Genomic DNA, 20,738 nt, shown 5'->3' on the forward strand with positions numbered 1-20,738 from the left:
ATGAGTCGTGTGGTGTCTCAAACCAGTTGAGTTGGCACGAAGCGGCCCAGTGATGCAAGGCAGGTCTTTGGTGTTGATGGACTGAAATGGCTCGAGTACAGGCAGGCGATGGGTGTAATCAGTGGCTCGAAAGTGGCATGAGTCAAAGGTAGCTCTGGGAGCTTGCAGCAGCTTGAGAAAGCTTTAGAAATGGTTGAGCCAGCTAGACAATCTATACAATCTGGAAAATAGGGCACAGTGCTGTTTCTTGACATCTGATTGCTAGAGGGACCGCAGCCAGGTTCTCCAGGTGAAAGGTAAGTCTTTGATCTGCACTTCCCAGCCAGGAAGGTTTTTAGAGAGCATGTGTAGGGTCTGTTGCCTCACCTAAGCAGGTGCCTGGGTTCCAAGAGTCTTGGATTGTAGTAGGCCTTGCACCAACGTGTTCTAGATGTAATCCTTTTCCGGTTGTCCACAGATGATTCCACAGTGGTGGGTTTTCACGTCTTAAATAGGAAATCCTTTTTATTGTATTACTTCACTTCTAGCCTTCTGTTAGGGGGTCCAATCCGGCTGGTATTTCTGAGTTTTCTCTTTGGTGATGTCATACCCAGAGTGCCTTGTCTGCAGAAAGTGGGGAAGGGCAGAGGCAGTTTGTGACCCTAGGAAATGCCACAATGGTGGAACCCCTCTCTTACTGGAAAGTTCTCCCCAGGGCTACTGTACTTCACCCCTTCTCATGTCTGCCTACATGATATAAGTCATTTATAACGTGCCTGTACACAGGTGTTTCTAGGTTTATGACAAGACAAGGGAGGGAAGACCGAGGGAGGACAAGACAAACTAGGCCTTGTGCCATTCAGATCATGCAAGGGGAAAGGGAGGGGCGGAAGTGTAAGGGAGAGAAGAGAGGAACACAGGGCAGCAATGCTCTGAGTAAGTGCAGCCAGGGCAGCACAGCTCTGGGTAGTGCAAGGAGAACAAGGGACTGTAGGGTTACAGTTACAACCCCTAAGTGCGTGGTAGGCCCGGAGGCAGTGTAAGAGTGACTGATCAAGAAAGAGCCTGGTACCCAGTGAGACTCTGAGGGTAGCCAAGCAAGCAGACGGTACAGCAGACGGTAGGTCAGGTAGGCCAGCAAGAGAGGTCGAGAGAGAAAGCAGAGGAGAAGAGAACGTTTTGAGCTGCTTCCGGAACTTCAGGTGGTCCAGCTCAAGTTTGAGCAGGGCAGGGAGGCCATTCCAGAGGGAGGCACCTGCAGAGAAGAGAGATCTACCCCCCACTCTCTGCATGGAGAAGCGTCTAACCCTTAGAGAGTTGGAGGCAGCTGAGCGAAGGGCTCGAGAAGAAATGCATTTTGGAAGAGAACGTTGGATGTAGTGCAGGCCCCGGATCCTGAAGGCCCTGTGGACAATGCAAATGGTCTTGAACTTTATCCTTGCAGCCACCAGGAGCCAGTGGAGAGATTTCACGGCTGGAGGGAAACAGTCCCTGGGCTTGAGGCCAAGGATAAGTCTTGCAGTCCTGTTCTGGATTATTTGCAGAGGGCAAAGAGAAGAGGAAGGCAGATTGAGAAAGAGGCTGTTGCAGTAGTCCAGCCAAGAGATAACCAGGGCTCTGGAGACGGTGAGCTTCTGGGGGAAAGGGAAGAGTCCCTTTGAGGAGGTGCAGCTGGTAGTGGGACTTCTTGGCAACGTCCGAGATGTGAGGAGAGAAAGAGAGTGTGGAGTCAATGATGACACCAAGGTTTATTGCATCGCAGGAAGCTGAAGGAAGAGAGTCCAAGTGGGCGGTCAGAGTGAGTGAGAGAGAGAGGGAAAGCAGGGGTCCCAATGAGAAGGATCTCCATCTTACTGGCATTAAGGCAGAGATTGTTGGAGGCACACCAATCCTGAATCACAGATAGACGGTCCGGAACGAGCCAGAGAGGAGAGGAGGCTGAGGGGAGCCTGAAGGAAAGCAGTGTCATCCACGTAATACTGAAAGTTATAGGAGAAGGTAGAGATCAGGTGGGCTAAAGAGGCCAAGTAGAGCTTGAAAAACCAGGTTGAGAGGATAGAGCCCTGGGGAATGCCACATGTAGAGAGAGAGGTGACAGAGAGAAAGGGACCAAGTTGGACCTGTGAGGGGCAGTCCAAGAGGAAGGAGGTCAGCCACTCCAAGGCCTGATCTGTGATGCACAGATTCTCACGGAGTCGATTGATCAGGAGGGCGTGGTTGACCATGTCAAAAGCAGAGGAAAGATCAAGGAGGATGAGGACAGAAGGAATGCTGGAATCAAGGTTACAGCGCAGATCTTCACAGGTGATCAGGAGAGCAGTTTCCCTGCCTCTGGCAGCTCTGAAGCCAGACTGATGGTCATGGAGACAACCAACAGATTCAGTGTGGAGGGTAAGCATGGAGATGGCAAGCTTGTCCATTGCCCAGGAAAGGGGTGATGGAGATTTGAGGACAGGCCGCACAAGGGAGTGCTTAAGGAGAGGGGAAAGTTCCTATGGAGAACGAGTGTTTACAGAATTGACAAGGGTGTCAATATGGTCCTTGATTGTTCTGGTGGAGCAAGAGAGCACCTGTTTGGACGACACTTTCATAGATCGGACTTGTCTAGAAACCTTGTCAGGTGTTGTCAGCGAGAAAGGAGGAGGAGAGGGAGAGCTGGCCAAAGGGGGGGGGGCTGAGGGAGAGGAAGAGGAGATAAGAGGACAGGATGTCCTAAGTTTTAACAGAGAAGTGAGAGGCCAGAGCCGTACAGAGGGCCTGTGAGGGAACAGGAGAGGTAGAGAATGCAACAGGATTGGCCAGATCCTTGCAGATTTTAAAGAGTTTGGCCGTGTTCGAAGCCTCAGATGCGGCCTTGAATATGTGTCCGAATTTCCTTTGGCGCAGGCGGCAGGCCAGTTTGTCAGAGGACGCGCCCAAAGCCCTCTACTTCCTCTCAGCCACCCTACATTTCAGGATGGCAAGGTCAGAATCATACCAAGAGTTGCACTTGGAGATAGGCTTCAGTCGGATTCTCATGACAGGGGCAAGGATGTCTAGGGTGTTGGAAATAGAAAGATGCAGATTAGAAAGGGCGGTGCCAGAGTGTGAGTCAGCCACAGGAGTAGTAGGAGCAGAGAAAGTAAAGGCAATGGCATCCACTGATGCACGCTTCATGGGCTGAATGACGAGAAGGTAGGTCGCTGTGCTGGGGGCGGGGGGGCTTTGCCCAAGAGAGAGGAGTGCTAAGAGGGTTAGAGAGCGGGATGTCTGAGGAGATGAGAATATCCAAAGTATGTCCAGCAGAGTGTGTTGGGGCAGAGGGCAGAATGGAAAGAGAGTGTGTTGCATAGGTTGTGGAAACGCCTAGATGAGGTATTAGAAGCATCCAGGTGGATGTTGAGATCTCTGAGGAGAAGTTGAGAAGTAGAGGAAAGGAGAGAAGAGGAGAGGTCGGCCCATTCAGAGAGGAAGAGGGCGACCTGGCCAGGTGGCCTGTATATGGTGGCCACAGTTAGAGAGAGGCCAGGAGAGATAGAAACGTAAAGCCCCTGCGTCTTGATTAAGTCACGCATTTTGGCTGCTCTGCTGACAGTTTTGCACCAGCGCACTACATTGACCCCTGAACTATCTATACTTAGTTCATGTGACAACAGGGGAAGTAAAACGTATTAGTTTTCCGTGAGATAATAGAATTTGCTAAGCTCTTAGCTATTTTCAATGCATTATTTTATTGATTGTATGTATTAAGATTTATTGTCAATTTGTAAACTACATCTATGTAATGGTGTCCAAATCCTGGTGTTCTTTTTGTTTTAATTCTTTCTCTTTTTTAGCCCCATTTTCTTAATAGTTGTATCCTTTCCAGGCTCTACCTGACACCTGCTGTTTGCACTAACATTTGTGTATGATAATTTGTGAACAAAATCTTGTCCGGTCAATTTAACTATATTTAATAAATGTATAAAGTGACATATTTGGAGACATAGTACAGTGTGCTTTGTTCTGATAGATACAGAACAGTAAGAGGTGCTCCCAGTTTTACTGAGGACCAAGCCGTGTAAAATAATTTTGTTAACTGTTTACACTTAGTTCCACATTCAGTGATCCAGTTTGCTAGAAGAATAAGGTCTAGTTTTCCTGTCAGGACACCGTTGTTGTAGTATGTGTATGTTGCCCTAGTCCTTGACAGAGTTGTGGCTGACCCTCACGTGTACCAGGAGAAATGGAGAGCCTGCAGACCAGCCATTCAAAGGAGGCCTGCATATGTATTTATTAGCATTTATAAAGCGTACATCAGCCCTGAGGCATCGTGGTGTTGTTACAGAGATACTTGCTGGTTACAGAGGAAGCGTTTACTTAGTTACATGAGATAGTGTTATAAAAAGGCAGGAGCATACATAGAGTGAGAGTGGTAGCGCGGAGACGAGAGCAGGGTAGGGGGAGCAGGGGAGTGTTAACTGAACAGTGTGGTTTTGAGGGTTTTGCGGAAGGTAGTGAGGGAAGTTTCCGCTCTGAGTGCGTTGGGTAGGGCATTCCGGAGTTTCGGTACTAGATGAGGAAAACCGATGCCTCCAGCATTGACTCTTTTAATAGGGGGTATGCAGAGTTGGTTTGCGTGGTGACTTCTTTTGGGGCACGTGGAGGTGTCTCTAGTAATGGTTTCAGAAAGGTAGGGTGTGGCAGAGAGACTGAGGCATTTGTGCATTAATCTGAGGATCTTGAAGTTGATCCTCTCTTTGACTGGGAGCCAGTGGGCTGCTCACCTAGCCTGTGCGATGTGGTCTCTTTTGAGTATGCTGAGGGTTGCTCGAAGAGCGTTGTTTTGCACTATTTGAAGCCTTTTTAGATTTTTTACTGATGTGCCTGCCAGGAGAGCATTTCAATAATCCAGTTTGGCTCCAAAAGTAGCTCGAATGATGGAAAGGCCGTTTTGGCTGGTTAGAAAAGGTTTTATGGCATTTATACGTTTGGTGGTGTAGGTGGAGGAGGAGGCTATGGCGCTGACCTGTCTGGACATTGAGAGTGTGGAGTCAAGGATGATTCCCAAGGTCTTAACAGAGGTCGATGCGGGTATGATTGTGTTGTCTATGGTAAAGTTGTCATATTTATGGTTGAGTTTGGGCAGTATTTCTCTGTGGCCCAAGAGGACGATCTCTGTTTTGCCCCCATTTAGGCAAAGACCATTGGCTACCATCCAGGTTGGGATGGTAGTGTAGATTTGATGGAGGGCTGCTGCATTTGGTCATAGGAACCAGTGAGAGGGAGGAGTACCTGCGTATCATTGGCATAGTTTGTGTATGCTATGCCGAGAGAATCCAGTTTATCGAAGAGTGGCTTCGTGAATAAGTTGTAGAGGGTAGGTGCAGTGCAGGATCCCTGGGGAATTCGGCAGTGGATGGTGGAGGGGGCTGCATTGGCCTGATCAGAGTAAACCTTCATGGCTCTGTCTTCTAGGAATTATGTTATACAAGATGTAGCCTGTTTAGAGCAGTGTGCTGCGTTGGATAGGTGGGAGGTGAGGATGTTGTGATCTACAAGATCAAACGCAGCAGAGAGATCTAGGAGTAGCAGGAGGGCTGGTTTTCCCTTGTCCACTATCTCTGTGACTTGGTTTTTTAAATCTAAGAGGGCGGTTTCAGTTCCATGGCCTTTGCGGAAGCCTGATTGTCTTTTGCCTAAGATGGCGTTAGATTCAAGGAAATGTTGGATCTGTACATGGACAGCTTTATCAAGAATTTTGAGGCGGAAAGGGACAGTGGTGATGGGATGGTAGTTGTTGGGCATGAGGGGTCTAGGGAGGGTTTTTTTATGAGGGGGCAGACCCAGGCTTCTTTTAGGTTTTGTGGTACAATTCATGTAGAGAAGGAAGCATTGATGAACGCCGTGATGATCGGGGTCAAGGCGTCTTCGCATTCTTTGATGATGGCAGGAGGTCAAATGTCTCCTTTACATGTGGATGGTTGTATGTGTTGGAGGAGATCTGAGACTTCTTTTTCTGTGACGTCTCTGGATGTGAAGAGAGGGATGGGAGAAATGGTGAGGAGGGGAGATGGGCAGAGGCATCTGGTCAGGTTTGGGTAGTGCATTGCGTTGTGATTGAATTTTTTCTTGGAGCAGTTTGACTTTGTTGAGGAGGGTTACCTGAATGCCAGAGCACCAGGCTTCATCTTTGGTGATTTCGTCTGGACTGGTGGAGGGGTTGATGAGATCTTTGAAGATAGTGAACATTTCCTTCGATTTGGAGTTGGCCGTGGAGATGAAGGATTCAGATTTGGCCTTAATTATGGCTTTTTTGTTTATTGAAGACATTTTTCTTTTTAATTCTTTCAGGATGAAATCCTTGGGTGTGGATTGCCAGTTGGCTAGGGCCAGGCGTTTGTTGGACCGTAGTGCATATAGCTCTTCCGAGAACCAAGAGTGGTATGCATAGATTTTTTTCCTTTTTTCTTCAATTGGGGCTATGGTGTCGATGGCTTTAGTGAGAGTGTGGGTGTAAATGTTGGCGAGAGTGGATGGATTGTTAGTGAAGGGTGGTTTAAGTTCTGGTATGTCTAAGAGCAAGAGGAGGTTGAGTTTAAGTTTTTTTGAGCTTCTGACTTTAACCGGAGGAGCATAGGAGAGTACTTTGGAGGAAGGTTTGGTGGGGGTAGTGAAATGGATGCTATTGTGATGACAGAGGACGGGACCCACTCCGGAAAGATCAGGGCTACTCCACCTTCAGGACGGTTGGTTCTGGGTTCAGAGAGGATCTTGTACCCCACAGGGAGGAGAGTATCAAAGCTCGCAACAGAATTGGCTGTGAACCATGTCTCGGTGAGAGCAATGACATCTAGGTTGAGTTCTTCGAGGAGGTGACAGATGTCAGAGGACTGTTTGACAGCAGAAAGAGAGTTGAGAGTAGGGACATGGAGCAGGTTGCCACATTTGGAAGACTTCCATGGAGGGGTACAGACTTGAGGTTCACCCTGCAGAGGTGGTAGAGGGGCCTGAGGGTGGGCAGAGGAGAAGGATGAGGGTGCCAGAGAGAAATGTTGCTGCAGGAGAAGGGAGGAAGTTGATGAGACTCGGGAAACACCTATCAAAAAGGAGGAGATTGGGCTCAGGGCCCTGAACCAAGACGGTGCCGTTCAGATGGACATTAATGATGGTCTTGGAGGCGTGGAAGGGGGCCAAGAGGACCTTCCACCCATGCCACCATTAATGGGAGAGGAAGAGAAAGGAGAGAGAACAGAGACCATATGAAGGGTCCACAGGTCTGTAGAGGGGACGGCAAAGAGAATGTCAGTGAGAGTCTGTCTGGAGGAAGCACTGGTGTAGGTATCGGCGATAGGGAGGCCTGGGTTGGACACCAGGATGTCCCTCTTGAACTTCTTCCTTCCAGACTTAGTGAGAGGAAGAGAGTAAGAGATATAGTAGCAGTTGGAGAAGATGGTAGAGACAGAGGGTAAGGAGGTAGGTGGAGGATAATGGTAAGAGAAGAGAGAAAAACGCACATCCCTGTGGCACACAACTCACAATGCACAGGAGGAGAAGGAGGAGGGGGGCCGGTGTCACAACAAAGGAAGACACAGGAGGGGGAAAAAACTCACAACAATGAACGGCACGCCTTCTGGGTGTGTGGGGGGGTTTAGGTGGGAGCCTAGATAGAACCAGCAACAATGCCACACTTACTGGAATGCGAAAACACCCAGATTCAACATTCCCAGAAGGGGGGGAAAAGGCACATTTTTTAGCACAGCATAATGCAAAACACCCAGATTCGACTTTCCTGGACTGTGGAAAAAGGCTACTTTTTTTAGCACAGCACAATACAACACACCCAGATTCCACTTACCTGTCGCAGCAGGTCGACAGCTGCAGGCTACGTGCTACCACAGCGGACACTGACAGACACCAGTGGAGCTGTCCTTAGCCTCTGGTCCTTGGCTGAGGGGGGCTGCCATGGCAGGGAGTGCCTTGGGTGGCCGATTTTAAAGGGTCTTCCAACCAATGGGCGTGCAGTGGGTGGGACGGAGGGCAAACAAACGAGGAAGCAACTGGGACAAAGGGATGGGGGAGCGGGCACACATGCACTATGGTGCGAGAATAAAACATTTACAAATGTACAACTTACTGTGCCACGGAGCACCTGTCCTCACCCGAGCACCGGAAAAGTTGACGTTTGCATTGCCTGATGATGGCCTGTGTGGACAAAGGGAGAAAACACCTCGGTGCATGCTTACCTGTGGTCTGAGCAGGGGTCCCGACCCTGGGTCCTCCTGGTCCGAACCAGTCCAAACAGGAATTGCCCTTTTCTTAGTCTGCCCATCGCATCGGATACCCGGGCGGGAGACGCCCTTGATCTAAGAGTTAAGAACATCAGTCTCTGTTAATTACTACCCTGGCATGAGCTCTCAATTTTCCTGCTATGACTCGCCTTTGAAGCACTAGTACACAGCTATTCACCTGGCAAAATGTTGGTCTTCTGGAGAAGGTGACAAGCCTTCCTAGAGAGTTCAATAGAGTGGGGTGGGGTTCCTAAGCTTAGCACAAATGGTTGTTTTGGATGAAACTCAGTTCCCAGACACTGATACACACGACCCAGTCTGTGAGAAACTAGCAACTAAACTAATGCTAATATGACACCACTAGGCTTTGGCCAGATTAATTGAAGACTCCCAGAGAGCACCATTTCAAAAGCAGACATGGCTTATATTTAGAGTTTCGTCTACCAACAGGCCCTGGCAGCACACACTTATATAACCTAATTTGGGATTAGAAATGTCCACTGTCGAAACACTGACTGCTGGACTTTTGGTTACATCAGCTTGAATGCACATATCACTTTGTCGCTGCTATGTTCCTAAACAAGAAGGGTGCTGCTTAGGGGTGTCAGTATACAGGGTCCGCACAGTTGCATGTTTGCACTATGTATTTCTGGATGGAGCATTATGAAAGGGGTCTGATTAGCAGAGCCCCACTTTGAGAGACAGGTCTACCCTCAACATTTTACATTAAAAACACAAAAAGCTCAGGCTTTTTCACCCTCACTGATGGCTTTCTGCCAAATACGAATACCTGTCGCAGAGCATCCCATCGAGGCAAATGGTATTGTAGTTAAAGGTGTCCTATCCACACAGGTGAAGGCCTAGCGACAGGAAATGAGTGACAGAGTTCTGGTTGCGAGTCGTCTCCTGATAGTGAGATGGTGTCTCCTCAATTGGCTGCGCTAAGTCTTTATACCATTCTACCGCAATGGGTGACTGTGTTCCTTGCCCTCTCCGTTGGCCCAGCTACGTGCTTCCCAACTCCCCCACTCCCTGCATCCATCCATGCCCTGAAACTCATGCCCACCTCAAAATAACAAGGGTTTGAGGTCAAGTATAGCCAGTTATTCTCAGGTCATGAGCTGCCGTGTTCAACCAGCTTTGTTAAATTTGCTGTGTGACGTTTTTCCAGGCCAAATTCCCGTCAGAAGTAAGACACTGAAAGACTAGCGCCCACAGCATGTATTTTTTTAAAACTTGCTCTTGAACCCCTTTCTAAAATGGCAAACGGTGATGCCATCCTGCTGACGATGAGATGCCCGCACATTTCCAGTGACACTTGGTCTGTGCAAAATCGAAGAAAGCCTATAGACATTGCGGGAACCTTGTCAGGCCCTCGCCAGATGTACTGGCACCACCGTCCAAGTATCCTTTAGGAGCTGATGCTGTCCCTGTTCCTCACACTTTGGCAATGGAGAGTGGTGGTGTGACGTGTTCCCCCTTGTCTAGACGTCTCCCAGCTCTGCCACTGCTGCCAGTCTTCCCAAGCTTACCATGAACGCTGTTTCTTATATTTAAGAAGTATCAAATATGCCAAATCCTCATTCGAGTGCAAATTCCCAAATATTCTTTCCTGCTTAGTTGTGTTGCTTTTAAGTACCAACCTCACTTATCTTCTTTACAATACATTTGGTATTTCCTGTGATTTTGTGATTGTCTACACGAGAAATGGCCGTTGTGAGATATATGTGCACGTTGCTTTGCACAGTAATTGGTTACAATTTCTGAACTGTTACATGCTTTTGGATTGTGGTTGTTTTTCTTCAGTATCGTGTGATGAACAGTACTTTTAGTGATTGGTTGAGAAAAAGATGGAGGGACCAAAAATGTGTGCATTCTGGCATTGTATAATGCCAAAGAAATAGGGTATTGTATTATTTGAATAGCGAATGCTTTGTGAGTCCCCTGACGCCTGTGCTTTCTTTCCACAGTTCAAAGGTCAGGCAAACCTGCATGTGTTTGAAGACTGGTGTGGGAGCTCCATCAAACAGCTGCGCAAGAACCTGCACTTCCCACTGTACCCTCACGTGAGTACCGGCTAGCAGGGTCTTAGTTGGCATCATCTCAGTTGGCACTGTGCCGTCAGGCGAGGAGGCCACCTTCGGCTTGGTCTCATCTCATCTTTGTCTCATTCTCACCAACCATCACCTTATTTCTGAAGCTTTTCTCAAATTTACTTTTTCCCCACCTATACCCTTCCTCTGCTTGCGTTTACTATTTTAGCCTTAAATGAAATCCACTGAAAATACCACCAGATAAATCTGTAATATTAATCCTGCTGCAATAATAGTGCCAGATATAATATCCCCATGCAAAACATTACAAAGTCCTACTATGGCAAACACTACCATCCAGCACGTACACACCCTAGACGCGGATATTCCGGAATAATTAATTTACCCAGTGATAGAATGAATCAGAACTGCAAATTGGCTATGATTACCAAAATGTTCGATCAGAGATAATTGGATTGGCATTAATCCAATCTGATATTGCTCTTGGCAGCATTTTTGTAGGCAATATTTTCACATAGAATCCTTTACGTTGTCTCTTTTCACTCCCTTCGTTGCCCAGTGATTAGGGAATGCGCAAAGTTTGTTCTGCCAATTGGTGCTCTGTTTTTGGACACAGTCTGTTTCAGAGTTTGGAAGTTGTTTCTTTGCACCAGAATCTTTTGTCTTCGATATCATTACTTTTAGTTTGCTTGTCGGCATTGATATTTCATATAGAACTACAACTTACTTCAAAATGGACAGTCCTTTGCTAATCTTGCAATTTGATTCTGGATTCTTGTCTACTTTCGACAGTGTTTTTGTTTTATGGGCCTCGGTCTGCTGGCTTAGAGTTTAGCTGAGGACCCGCGCTGCATGGACGGATCAGTACATAGGCTATGGTCAGCGGAGGACCAGGGGCAAACCATTATCATACCACAAAGGAAACCTCCCTCTCTATTCTTGCTTCTCCACTGGAAGGGGGCTTCAGTTTGTGTGACGAACACTGAAGCAAGGCAGATCTTCACCTCCTCTTCCTATTGCTAATGCCGATTTGCAGCTGGCCCTTTTATTCTATTTTACATTTTTGTGCAAAGGAAATAATGTGACGGCAGGTGCAGCAATCATCCTTCTCGTTCGTGCTCCTACATGAATCGCAACTTATCTAATTTATTTATTTTTTATTTATTTATTCGCATTTGTTTAGCGCACAGGCAGCCCAATGGGCATCATGGCGCTTGTTACAGATATGAAAATGACTTGATGTACATACATTGAAGTCATTACTTAGTTGCAGGAGAAGAGAAGTAGCTACAGGAGAGGAAAAGAAAAGAAGAGAAGAGAGGAGAGGAGGAGAGAGTTAACGACATGACAAGAGGGAATTAGTTAAACAAGGTGGTTTTCAGCTTTTTTCGGAAGGCAGAGAGAGGTTTCTGCTCTAAGCTTACTAGGTAGTGCGTTCCATAGCTTAGGGGCAATGTAGGGGAAACTTATTCCACCTGCTCTGGCTCGTTTGATGCGTGGGACCTTAAGTTGGTTGGAGTGGCATTGCCTAGTTGGTCTAGTGGAGAGAGATCTGGCTAGCGTATCAGACAGGTAAGATGGTGCAGACAGGTTGATACATTTGTGTGCGGTGGTAAGTATTTTGAATGTTATGCGCTCTTTGACAGGTAGCTAGTGTGCTGCCTTTCTGGCTTGCGCGATGTTTTCCCTTTTAGGTATATTGAGGGCTGCTCTTAGTGCATTATTCTGTGTTGTTTGGAGTTTATTGAGATTGAAGTTGGAGGTGCCAGCCAATAGCGCATTACAATAATCTAGTTTGGCTCCAATGGTGGCTCTGGCAATAGAAAGGCAATTATCTTTGGTTAAGAAAGTTTTGATGGCATTAATGAGCTTAGTGCTCAGGGCGGAGGCAGAAACAACGAAGTTGACTTGTTTGTCCATGGAAAATGAGGCGTCGATGTGGACTCCTAGTGTTTTTACAGAAGGTAGAACTGGGATGACAAAATTGTCTATGCAGAAATTGGTGTAAAGTGGGTCGAGGTTAGTGAGAGTGGATTTTTGCCCAAGGATGAGAATTTCTTGTCTCTGTTAAGACATAGGCCGTTAGTGGCCATCCATGCTTGGATGGTGGCGTATATGTTCTGGAGGGTGGCTGCGTCCTGATCGTATAGTCCTGTGAGCGGGAGGAGTACTTGGGTATCGCCCGCATAGTTGGTGTATGTGATCCCAAGTGCGTCCAGTTTATCAAAGAGAGGCTTGGTAAACAGATTATAAAGGGTGGGAGCCGTACATGATCCCTCAGGGACTCCATACTTGATGGTGGTAGGCTCTGCATTAGCTATATTGGAGAACACTTTCATTACTCTTCCTTCGAGGAAGGAGGTGATCCAGTTTGTAGCTTGTTTGGAGAAATGTGCGGCCTGAGTGAGATGGTTCGTGAGGATGGCATGATCGACTAAATCAAATGCCGCCTAGAGGTCTAGGAAGAGCAGAAGGGCCGGCTTGCCTTTGTCTAAAATGAGGGTAATTTGGTTCTTCAGATGCAGTAGAGCGGTTTCAGTGCCATGACCTTTGCGGAATCCGGACTGCCTTTTACCTAGGACAGAGTTGTTTTCCAGGTAGGACTGTATCTGCATGTGTGCCGCTTTATCTAAGATTTTCAAAAGAAATGGGACCGTTTTAATGGGCCGGTAGTTGTTAGGTTGGGCAGGATCCAGGGTTGGTTTCTTTAAGAGCGGGCGCACCCATGCCTCTTTAAGGCTGTCAGGGACTATGCCCGTCTTGAATGAGGCGTTAATGAATGCTGTGATGATCGGTGTGAGGGGTGCCGCACACTCTTTAATGATGTTGGGGGGGGCATATATCGCCTTTGCATTGAGATGGTTTGAGCTGTTTGAGGATGTGAGAGCATCTGCTTCGGTGATTGGAGAAAAATTGAATTTGGGGGTGTTCTTGTCTTTAGCGGTATTGGTGGAGTGGGTCTGTTGGGGGTGCAGAGCCTTGAAGTGTTCTGCTATTTTATTTTGAAGGTCTATTTTATTATAGTTCCCAATATACAGTGCTTAAAAGCCGGAGGAATCTGGCATGAAGAACTTCAAAAAAGTGTAATATTGTTCGTCTTCCAATGGATATTGGACTCCTGATTGACTTGTTTGGCTCCAGAGACAAGTTTAAGTAGCCATTGCTTGATTCTCAATGAGGCTGGACGAGGGATACCCAGACAATACATTTTTGATAAACCTGTTGCTTGCGGTTGTGTACGAATGTCCTTCTCTTCTCGTAGTTTTAGAACAATTCAGGCACCGCCACAACATTTTCTTGTTTTTCTTGACCTATGTCCAGCTGGGCCTCATAAATATTGCTTTGCAGACCTTCTGGATAACTCACAAAGCAGGACTCTGACTCTTCCATGTACAAGCACATCTTTGTGTCCCAAGAAAGGGGCAACATTGTGAGCCCCCTTTCATTGCTTATTGTTTAGGGGGCTGGTTCCTGAAGGAACAAGTTCTCTCCTGCCCAAACCTAATTTATGTAAATCCGGAGGTTTTGTCTACCTAAGATGAATTTCATCAAGATCCAAAGCTGAAGCAAGCTATTGCTACTAGATAAGGGAATAAAGCCTCTGGATAGGGGAGTGGCATCTTTCCTGTGAGTACCTGCTGGAGGCAGACATCTTTAGTCTCATGTGTGTGTGTTACTGGGGTCTGCAGAAATACCCCTGGAATATCATTCCCCTTGTCCAATGATGCATACATTGCCCCTTGTTAAGGAACCCAATCCAGAGCAGGACAGTCAATGGAATGTGCCAGACTTGTGCATAAACAGGCTATCACAAGGTTATCTCTTATTGTTGTACACTTGTAAGATCGTTCTGTTTGTGTGGTGCTCCTTAGCTAAGGGAAAGTGTGTTCGTGATTTCTCGGATCCCCTTTTTTCACAGTAATCCTGTGCTTTCACACAAGGCCACCACCAATTATGCCCTTCTGCCATTTCAGACTTTTGCATAGATCAGTAAATGAACGTCCCTTACATCTTTCAGAGGCCTCATTTCTAAAGTGCCAGAGGTGGTCACCACCATTTAGAAGTTGGGGGGGGGTGGGAGGGGTTGGGGATGGGCTTAACATTCTACTTTTAAAGGAATAAGATGAACTTTTCCGAATCGTGAGGTTACCACCGATGGAATTGCCTTCATCAACCCCGCATCAGCGATCAGATAGCAAATCAAACAATTATTTGTAAGTGCAAACAATTATTTGTAAGTGCAAACAATTATTTGTAAGGGCTTCATGGCCTGCTTCTGCAGAAGGCATTTGTGGCATTCATTAATGCCAACACGGCTACTGTGAACTGAAAAGGGCATGTTTTGATCAGGGTAATCTGTATGGTGGGCACGTGTGCCACTCTGCATGCATGCTCCACACATTACCCTCTACGGGGGATTCATCTCGGGGCAATGGGTACATGTTTGCTCGAAGTTTTGCAAGTGTACAGGCTACCTTTTGCTCCAATAGTGTCTATGCTTTGTAGCCTGTTCCTGTGTTTTGGGTATTGAAAAGAGATGTTTGCACGGGTAGGGTCAAACTTCACTTTCTCCAGTGTTGCCGCGATCAATTACCTTCAGTGCACTGCACGGCTAGATTGTTCTAGTGGGCTGCTAGAAACATGATCTACCTTCTAAAAGGTGTGGTGGTGTGTGCATGACTGTGATAAGTCGAATAGTTATCTAGTAGGAGTGGCATCCCATTTCCAGGGATTTCTCACAAAATGAATACTGCTCCACTCAGTACTAAGAGGCGTACAAAGCATTCATGTTATGAAAAGATGTAAGAACAATGGTGTTAGGTCAATGGTTCGAATCCAAAAGTATCGAATGCCATAGGGTCGAGTCAATAGGACCTAAAACAAAAGGGTTGATTTTTTTTTTTTTTAAATATATATATTTTTTTGGGTTTCCGTATAGGAAAAAAAGTGGTTTTCACCACAAAAAAGGGGCCTTGGGGAGGACCCCACAAAAAATAATAAAAGAAAAATAAATCGACCCTTTTGTTTTCGGTCCTTTTGGTTCGACCCTTTTGTCATTCGATGCTTTTCATTCGAAACTTTGACCTATAACCAAGAGCAATCTGTCCTCCGAGACTTGCGTACACTTGGCACCAAGAAGTTGGCGCATTGCATTGAATACCATTCATTGATCGTTTTTGGGGAAAACAGTGCAACAATGGAGGAGAATGCCTGGACTTGGGTGTGTTAATAGGAGCAAATCATTGTACATTGATGCAGGACAGGAGGGATTTGATTGACAATGGTGGGAACCGGAGCTGGTTAAGAGTAGTGAAATGGATGTTCTGGTGTTTTGGTTGTGTAGATCTTCTGAAGATCAAAATACTGCACAAGTTCAATAACAATTCTACTTAACAGATGGTGCCCTGTGTGCAAGCAATATGTCAATGGTACTCTGCAAAAGAATGATTTCCCACACTTGAGGCATCGGATGGGCACTTTGAAGCAAATTGCCAAATCTTAGTTTAATATCTTTCATAACCTTAATGAGTACTTTGCCGATTGTGTGCACGTGGCGATTGATAAATGTGGTTTCAGCTAAGTGCAGACATATGTAGTACATGAGCCGAGGGAGCACCTTCTGAAGATGCAAGGCAGGAGCTTGTTTTTTTTCTCCACACTGCATGGATATACTTGAAATTATATGTTTACAAATCTTGCATTTAGCTGCAAAACTTTGTCATGAAGGGTTAATCAAGAAAGTCTGGGCTAATTATTGTGATCGGAGCTCAACAGAAACCGCGAAACGGAACAAAGTGGGGTGAAACATAAGAGCAAACTTTATTTGGTTGGATGTTAAATGAGTAATGTCATTCCTGTTGATATGCGTGTGGATGTCATTTACACAAGAATTGCCACAAATTGCCCATTTGCCTCTGTAAGAGTAAGACCAAATGGGAGAACTCATTCCAAGGAATACAGTATTTGGCTGTTGACAAATTGTTAAGTATTTGCTGTGTGTGTGTGTTTGTTGATTTGTGTTCTTTTTTTAAATTCTAGACACGAACAACAGTGAAAAAACTGGCCGTTGCCCCAAAATGGACAAACTACGGACTGCGTATATTTGGCTATCTGCACCCTTTTATCGATGGTGAGAACGGGTAATTTCTGGGCGTTTTCTTTCTGGATCCTGCCTGCTGACCTTTCCCCCAAACCTCAAGGACTTCCCTACATCCTGCATATCACAGTGGATCACTTAAACTGTACCAGTTACTACCGTAGTGGTCTTCGGAGTGGGTCGGTGTAGGTGAAAAGCGAAGCAGGGAGGGGAAAGAAGGGAGGCAATAGAAGGAGCGGGTAGCCCACAGGGGGAGCTTGGGTAGCTCAAGAAGATGGGGAGAAATGCTTCATACTGCTTGGATGTCTGGGATCTCACGGTTGGTGGATTGGGCGAGAGGTAATGCTGAAGAAGTAGTGATAATGGTGAGCCGCTAGTTAGTCTCTTTGAGGAAGGTTTATATTCCACATTAAGGTACAAGTGAATATTGAGGGTTGTGTGATGGGCTTGACATGTGCTCACCTGGGCCATTGACGTTTGGGGGGAATTTAAGCTATGGAATTGTATGCTCCATCCCAGATTCAGCAATGTCTGCAGACCCTTTCTTAAAGCCAACATGAGTGCAGTTATTGAGTAGATGATTACGCATTTAAATCTAAAATTGTGATCATTGGCCCAGCTCCCACCCTGTGGCCCGCATAGGTTTGGTCTACAGAATTGAACATCTGTCCTAACACAAGCACTGTGGTAAAGAATTTGGGATCTGCAGGGGGGGGGAGGCAAGATCTTCCATTGGGACCTCAGGATCCATGCAATACTTAACATTGGTTACAAAATGTCTGATTTAATTACTTAAAAGACTTGATAATATAAGTGCACATTGTTTTAGGTATAAATCGCTGGGATCTAGTGGTGTATAGTGGAGCAGTGCATTGATTTTTAATACCCTGTGTAGATTCACCAGGCCTTTTTTGACTAAAGAGCTCCACCTCTTTAAGAGAGGACGACCCGCTGTATTAAACTTAGATCATTTAGAATGTCTGTCTAATACTTCTCTTGTGAATGAGCCTATGATACACACGTCTTGTATAAGAAGTCCAGGATTCTGCTGAGCTATGGAATTCCCTGCCCTGTATACTTGTCCTCATGAGAGCAGCGTTAAATTTAAGAACTCAAAACGTCTTGTGTCTTCTGTGAAGCCTCATTTTCACTAGCTTACTCTGTGTACTGGTTGTGCCAAGACGCCGATGAGTGGTAGGTTTGCAAATCACAGGTACAACAACGTAATGTGCTAGTTGTGATGAATCTAGTGAAATTATCACTGAAAACCCAGTATGGGCCTCCTCTCGTGTGGGCAGGGGAAGACAGCCACTACCTAATCCTGACCCTGGGGGTGGTAATATGTGTGAGGATCACATGGGAGGGGGCTCTTATAGGGGGAATCAGGGACCCCTTTAACCAATGATTCCCCTACTCTTCCTAATGTATTGATGGCATATTATAAAATGGAGGAAACCAATGTAAAAACAAAGAGGTGATGGCTGGAAGGTTTAGACTTAATCTTAACCACTGGCAGTGCTCTGGGCAACCCTCCAGACCACCGTTCTTCGCCTGCCAAGCCATTACAGAAGGGAAAGACCATATGCAAATCAGGCTTGGCCCCACCCCAAAAGGGGCAGTCCAGCCCGAACTGCTAGGCCACATCCCCTCTGCACGAGACCACAAGCATCCCCAAACATGTTTCGCCCTTGTTGGGGCTCATCAGTGAGGAGTAGCCTGGGTCTCTAGGCCCAGCAGGCACGGGACCCACGTCTGGGCATACCCGTCCCACTCGGGGTGACATAGCAAAAACAAAGAGGTGATGGCTGGAAGGTTTAGACTTAATCTTTACTATGTCACCCCGAGTGGGACGGGTATGCCCAGACGTGGGTCCCGTGCCTGCAGGGCCTAGAGACCCAAGCTACGCCTCACAGATGAGCCCCAACAAGGGCGAAACATGTTTGGGGATGCTTGTGGTCTCGTGCAGAAGGGATGTGGCCTAGCAGTTCGGGCTGGACTGCCCCTTTTGGGGTGGGGCCAAGTCTGATTTGCATATGGTCTTTCCCTTCTGTAATGGCTTGGCAGGCGAAGAACGGTGGTCTGGAGGGTTGCCCAGAGCGTTGCCAGTGGTTAAGATTAATTCTAAACCTTCCAGCCATCACCTCTTTGTTTTTACTATGTCACCCCGAGTGGGACGGGTATGCCCAGACGTGGGTCCCGTGCCTGCAGGGCCTAGAGACCCAAGCTACTCCTCACTGATGAGCCCCAACAAGGGCGAAACATGTTTGGGGATGCTTGTGGTCTCGTGCAGAAGGGATGTGGCCTAGCAGTTCGGGCTGGACTGCCCCTTTTGGGGTGGGGCCAAGTCTGATTTGCATATGGTCTTTCCCTTCTGTAATGGCTTGGCAGGCGAAGAACGGTGGTCTGGAGGGTTGCCCAGAGCGTTGCCAGTGGTTAAGATTAATTCTAAACCTTCCAGCCATCACCTCTTTGTTTTTACTATGTCACCCCGAGTGGGACGGGTATGCCCAGACGTGGGTCCCGTGCCTGCAGGGCCTAGAGACCCAAGCTACTCCTCACTGATGAGCCCCAACAAGGGCGAAACATGTTTGGGGATGCTTGTGGTCTCGTGCAGAAGGGATGTGGCCTAGCAGTTCGGGCTGGACTGCCCCTTTTGGGGTGGGGCCAAGTCTGATTTGCATATGGTCTTTCCCTTCTGTAACGGCTTGGCAGGCGAAGAACGGTGGTCTCGAGGGTTGCCCAGAGCGTTGCCAGTGGTTAAGATTAATTCTAAACCTTCCAGCCATCACCTCTTTGTTTTTACTATGTCACCCCGAGTGGGACGGGTATGCCCAGACGTGGGTCCCGTGCCTGCAGGGCCTAGAGACCCAAGCTACTCCTCACTGATGAGCCCCAACAAGGGGGAAACATGTTTGGGGATGCTTGTGGTCTCGTGCAGAAGGGATGTGGCCTAGCAGTTCGGGCTGGACTGCCCCTTTTGGGGTGGGGCCAAGTCTGATTTGCATATGGTCTTTCCCTTCTGTAATGGCTTGGCAGGCGAAGAACGGTGGTCTGGAGGGTTGCCCAGAGCGTTGCCAGTGGTTAAGATTAATTCTAAACCTTCCAGCCATCACCTCTTTGTTTTTACTAGGAAACCAATGTAAACCATTTTGGATTTCAAGATCCATAATAGCCGTGGTACTGGGATGAGGAAGAAGGGCCCATAGTTAGTAAGGATCAAAGGTGCCATTGACCAGAATGTATATATAGAACAAGACACCTGGGTGGGACATTTAAACTCTGGAATGAGTTGCAGTTGAATAGAGCTGCAGTAGTTGAAGCAGAGGCAGCCCAGAGTGCTGGGATTGCTGCAGAAGTAGAAGGAAAAGAGCAAGCTGATCCCGACACGAGAAGCGAAAGAGTGAGACATTGTAGAGGGCGCGCAGCAGGAAGCAGCATAAAAAAAAAGGCCAGCCAAAGGGGAGACGTGCTCCCAACCAGACGTGTGGCGCTTCGGTGTGCGAGAGGACAAGGAGGAACAACAGAGCTGGCAGAGCTCCAGAGAAGAGCCGTATGGTCAGCTGAAGATACGCAGGAGCTGGCGACAAAGCAGGCAGGATGCAGGAAGTCCGCCACAGCAACAACCAGGGAAGCGGAGACGCCAAAGAATACTGGCGAGTTGGCCTGATGATAAAGGTGACGCCGGGCGCTCTGAGCAGGACAATTGACAGCAAACAATAATTTTGAATACTGAACAAATAATGTAAAGAGGCAACAAGGGTGCAATTCCCCCTTTATGGGATACCAACTGGGGGAAACCTGCAACCTGTATTGCCATCAGCCAAGAGGCTGTAACATAGCAGTATAGAGGCAACAAGGCTGCAACGCCCCTTTTTTGGGACATCAACTGGGAGAAACCTGAACCCGCATTGCCAACAGCCTAGAGGCTGTAAAGCAGTAGTACAGAGGCGGCAAGGGCGCAACTGTCCCAACTGTCTTCAGAGTCTGAGTAACTCCCCTTCCCCTCACCTGATTTTCTCTGACTGGTGGAAGGAATACCTTCTTCACAGTCCTTCTTTCCTTTCTTCTTCTTCTTGGTGGTTTTTCTTTCCTTGAAGAGGTAAGGTCTGTCGCGGGGAGAAGCCACTATGTCCGTCTGGATAAACAGGCGGACTAGTGGCTCCCTCCCCGGAACAGCCGGGCATGGAAAAAAGTGAGAAGGCAACAAAAAAAACAGAGAAGGATTCGGTAAGCAGCAAGTCCAAAGACAATTTCTTTGAGAGTGAATCCTGGCAGAAGCTGGGAGTTACAGATCCAAAATATAACTGTCACCAGCCCAAGAGAGAGGGAATTGGCAGGGGGGAGGGGGTGCAGGAGACA

General features: G+C 47.3%; 1 protein-coding gene across 1 annotated transcript in view; it reads left to right on the forward strand.

The window, feature by feature from the left end:
- B4GALNT3 (beta-1,4-N-acetyl-galactosaminyltransferase 3) overlaps window positions 1–20,738 on the forward strand; it is a 946,759-nt gene that overhangs the window by 646,295 nt on the left and 279,726 nt on the right. The window contains exons 4-5 of the mRNA XM_069628599.1: window positions 10,199–10,294; window positions 16,322–16,412. Coding sequence (XP_069484700.1) covers window positions 10,199–10,294; window positions 16,322–16,412 — 187 coding nt within the window. The remainder of the gene's footprint in view (window positions 1–10,198; window positions 10,295–16,321; window positions 16,413–20,738) is intronic.

This window comes from Ambystoma mexicanum, chromosome 12 (genome assembly GCF_040938575.1).
Source record: "Ambystoma mexicanum isolate Mex_15411 chromosome 12, UKY_AmexF1_1, whole genome shotgun sequence".
Classification (NCBI taxonomy): Eukaryota; Metazoa; Chordata; class Amphibia; order Caudata; family Ambystomatidae; genus Ambystoma; species Ambystoma mexicanum.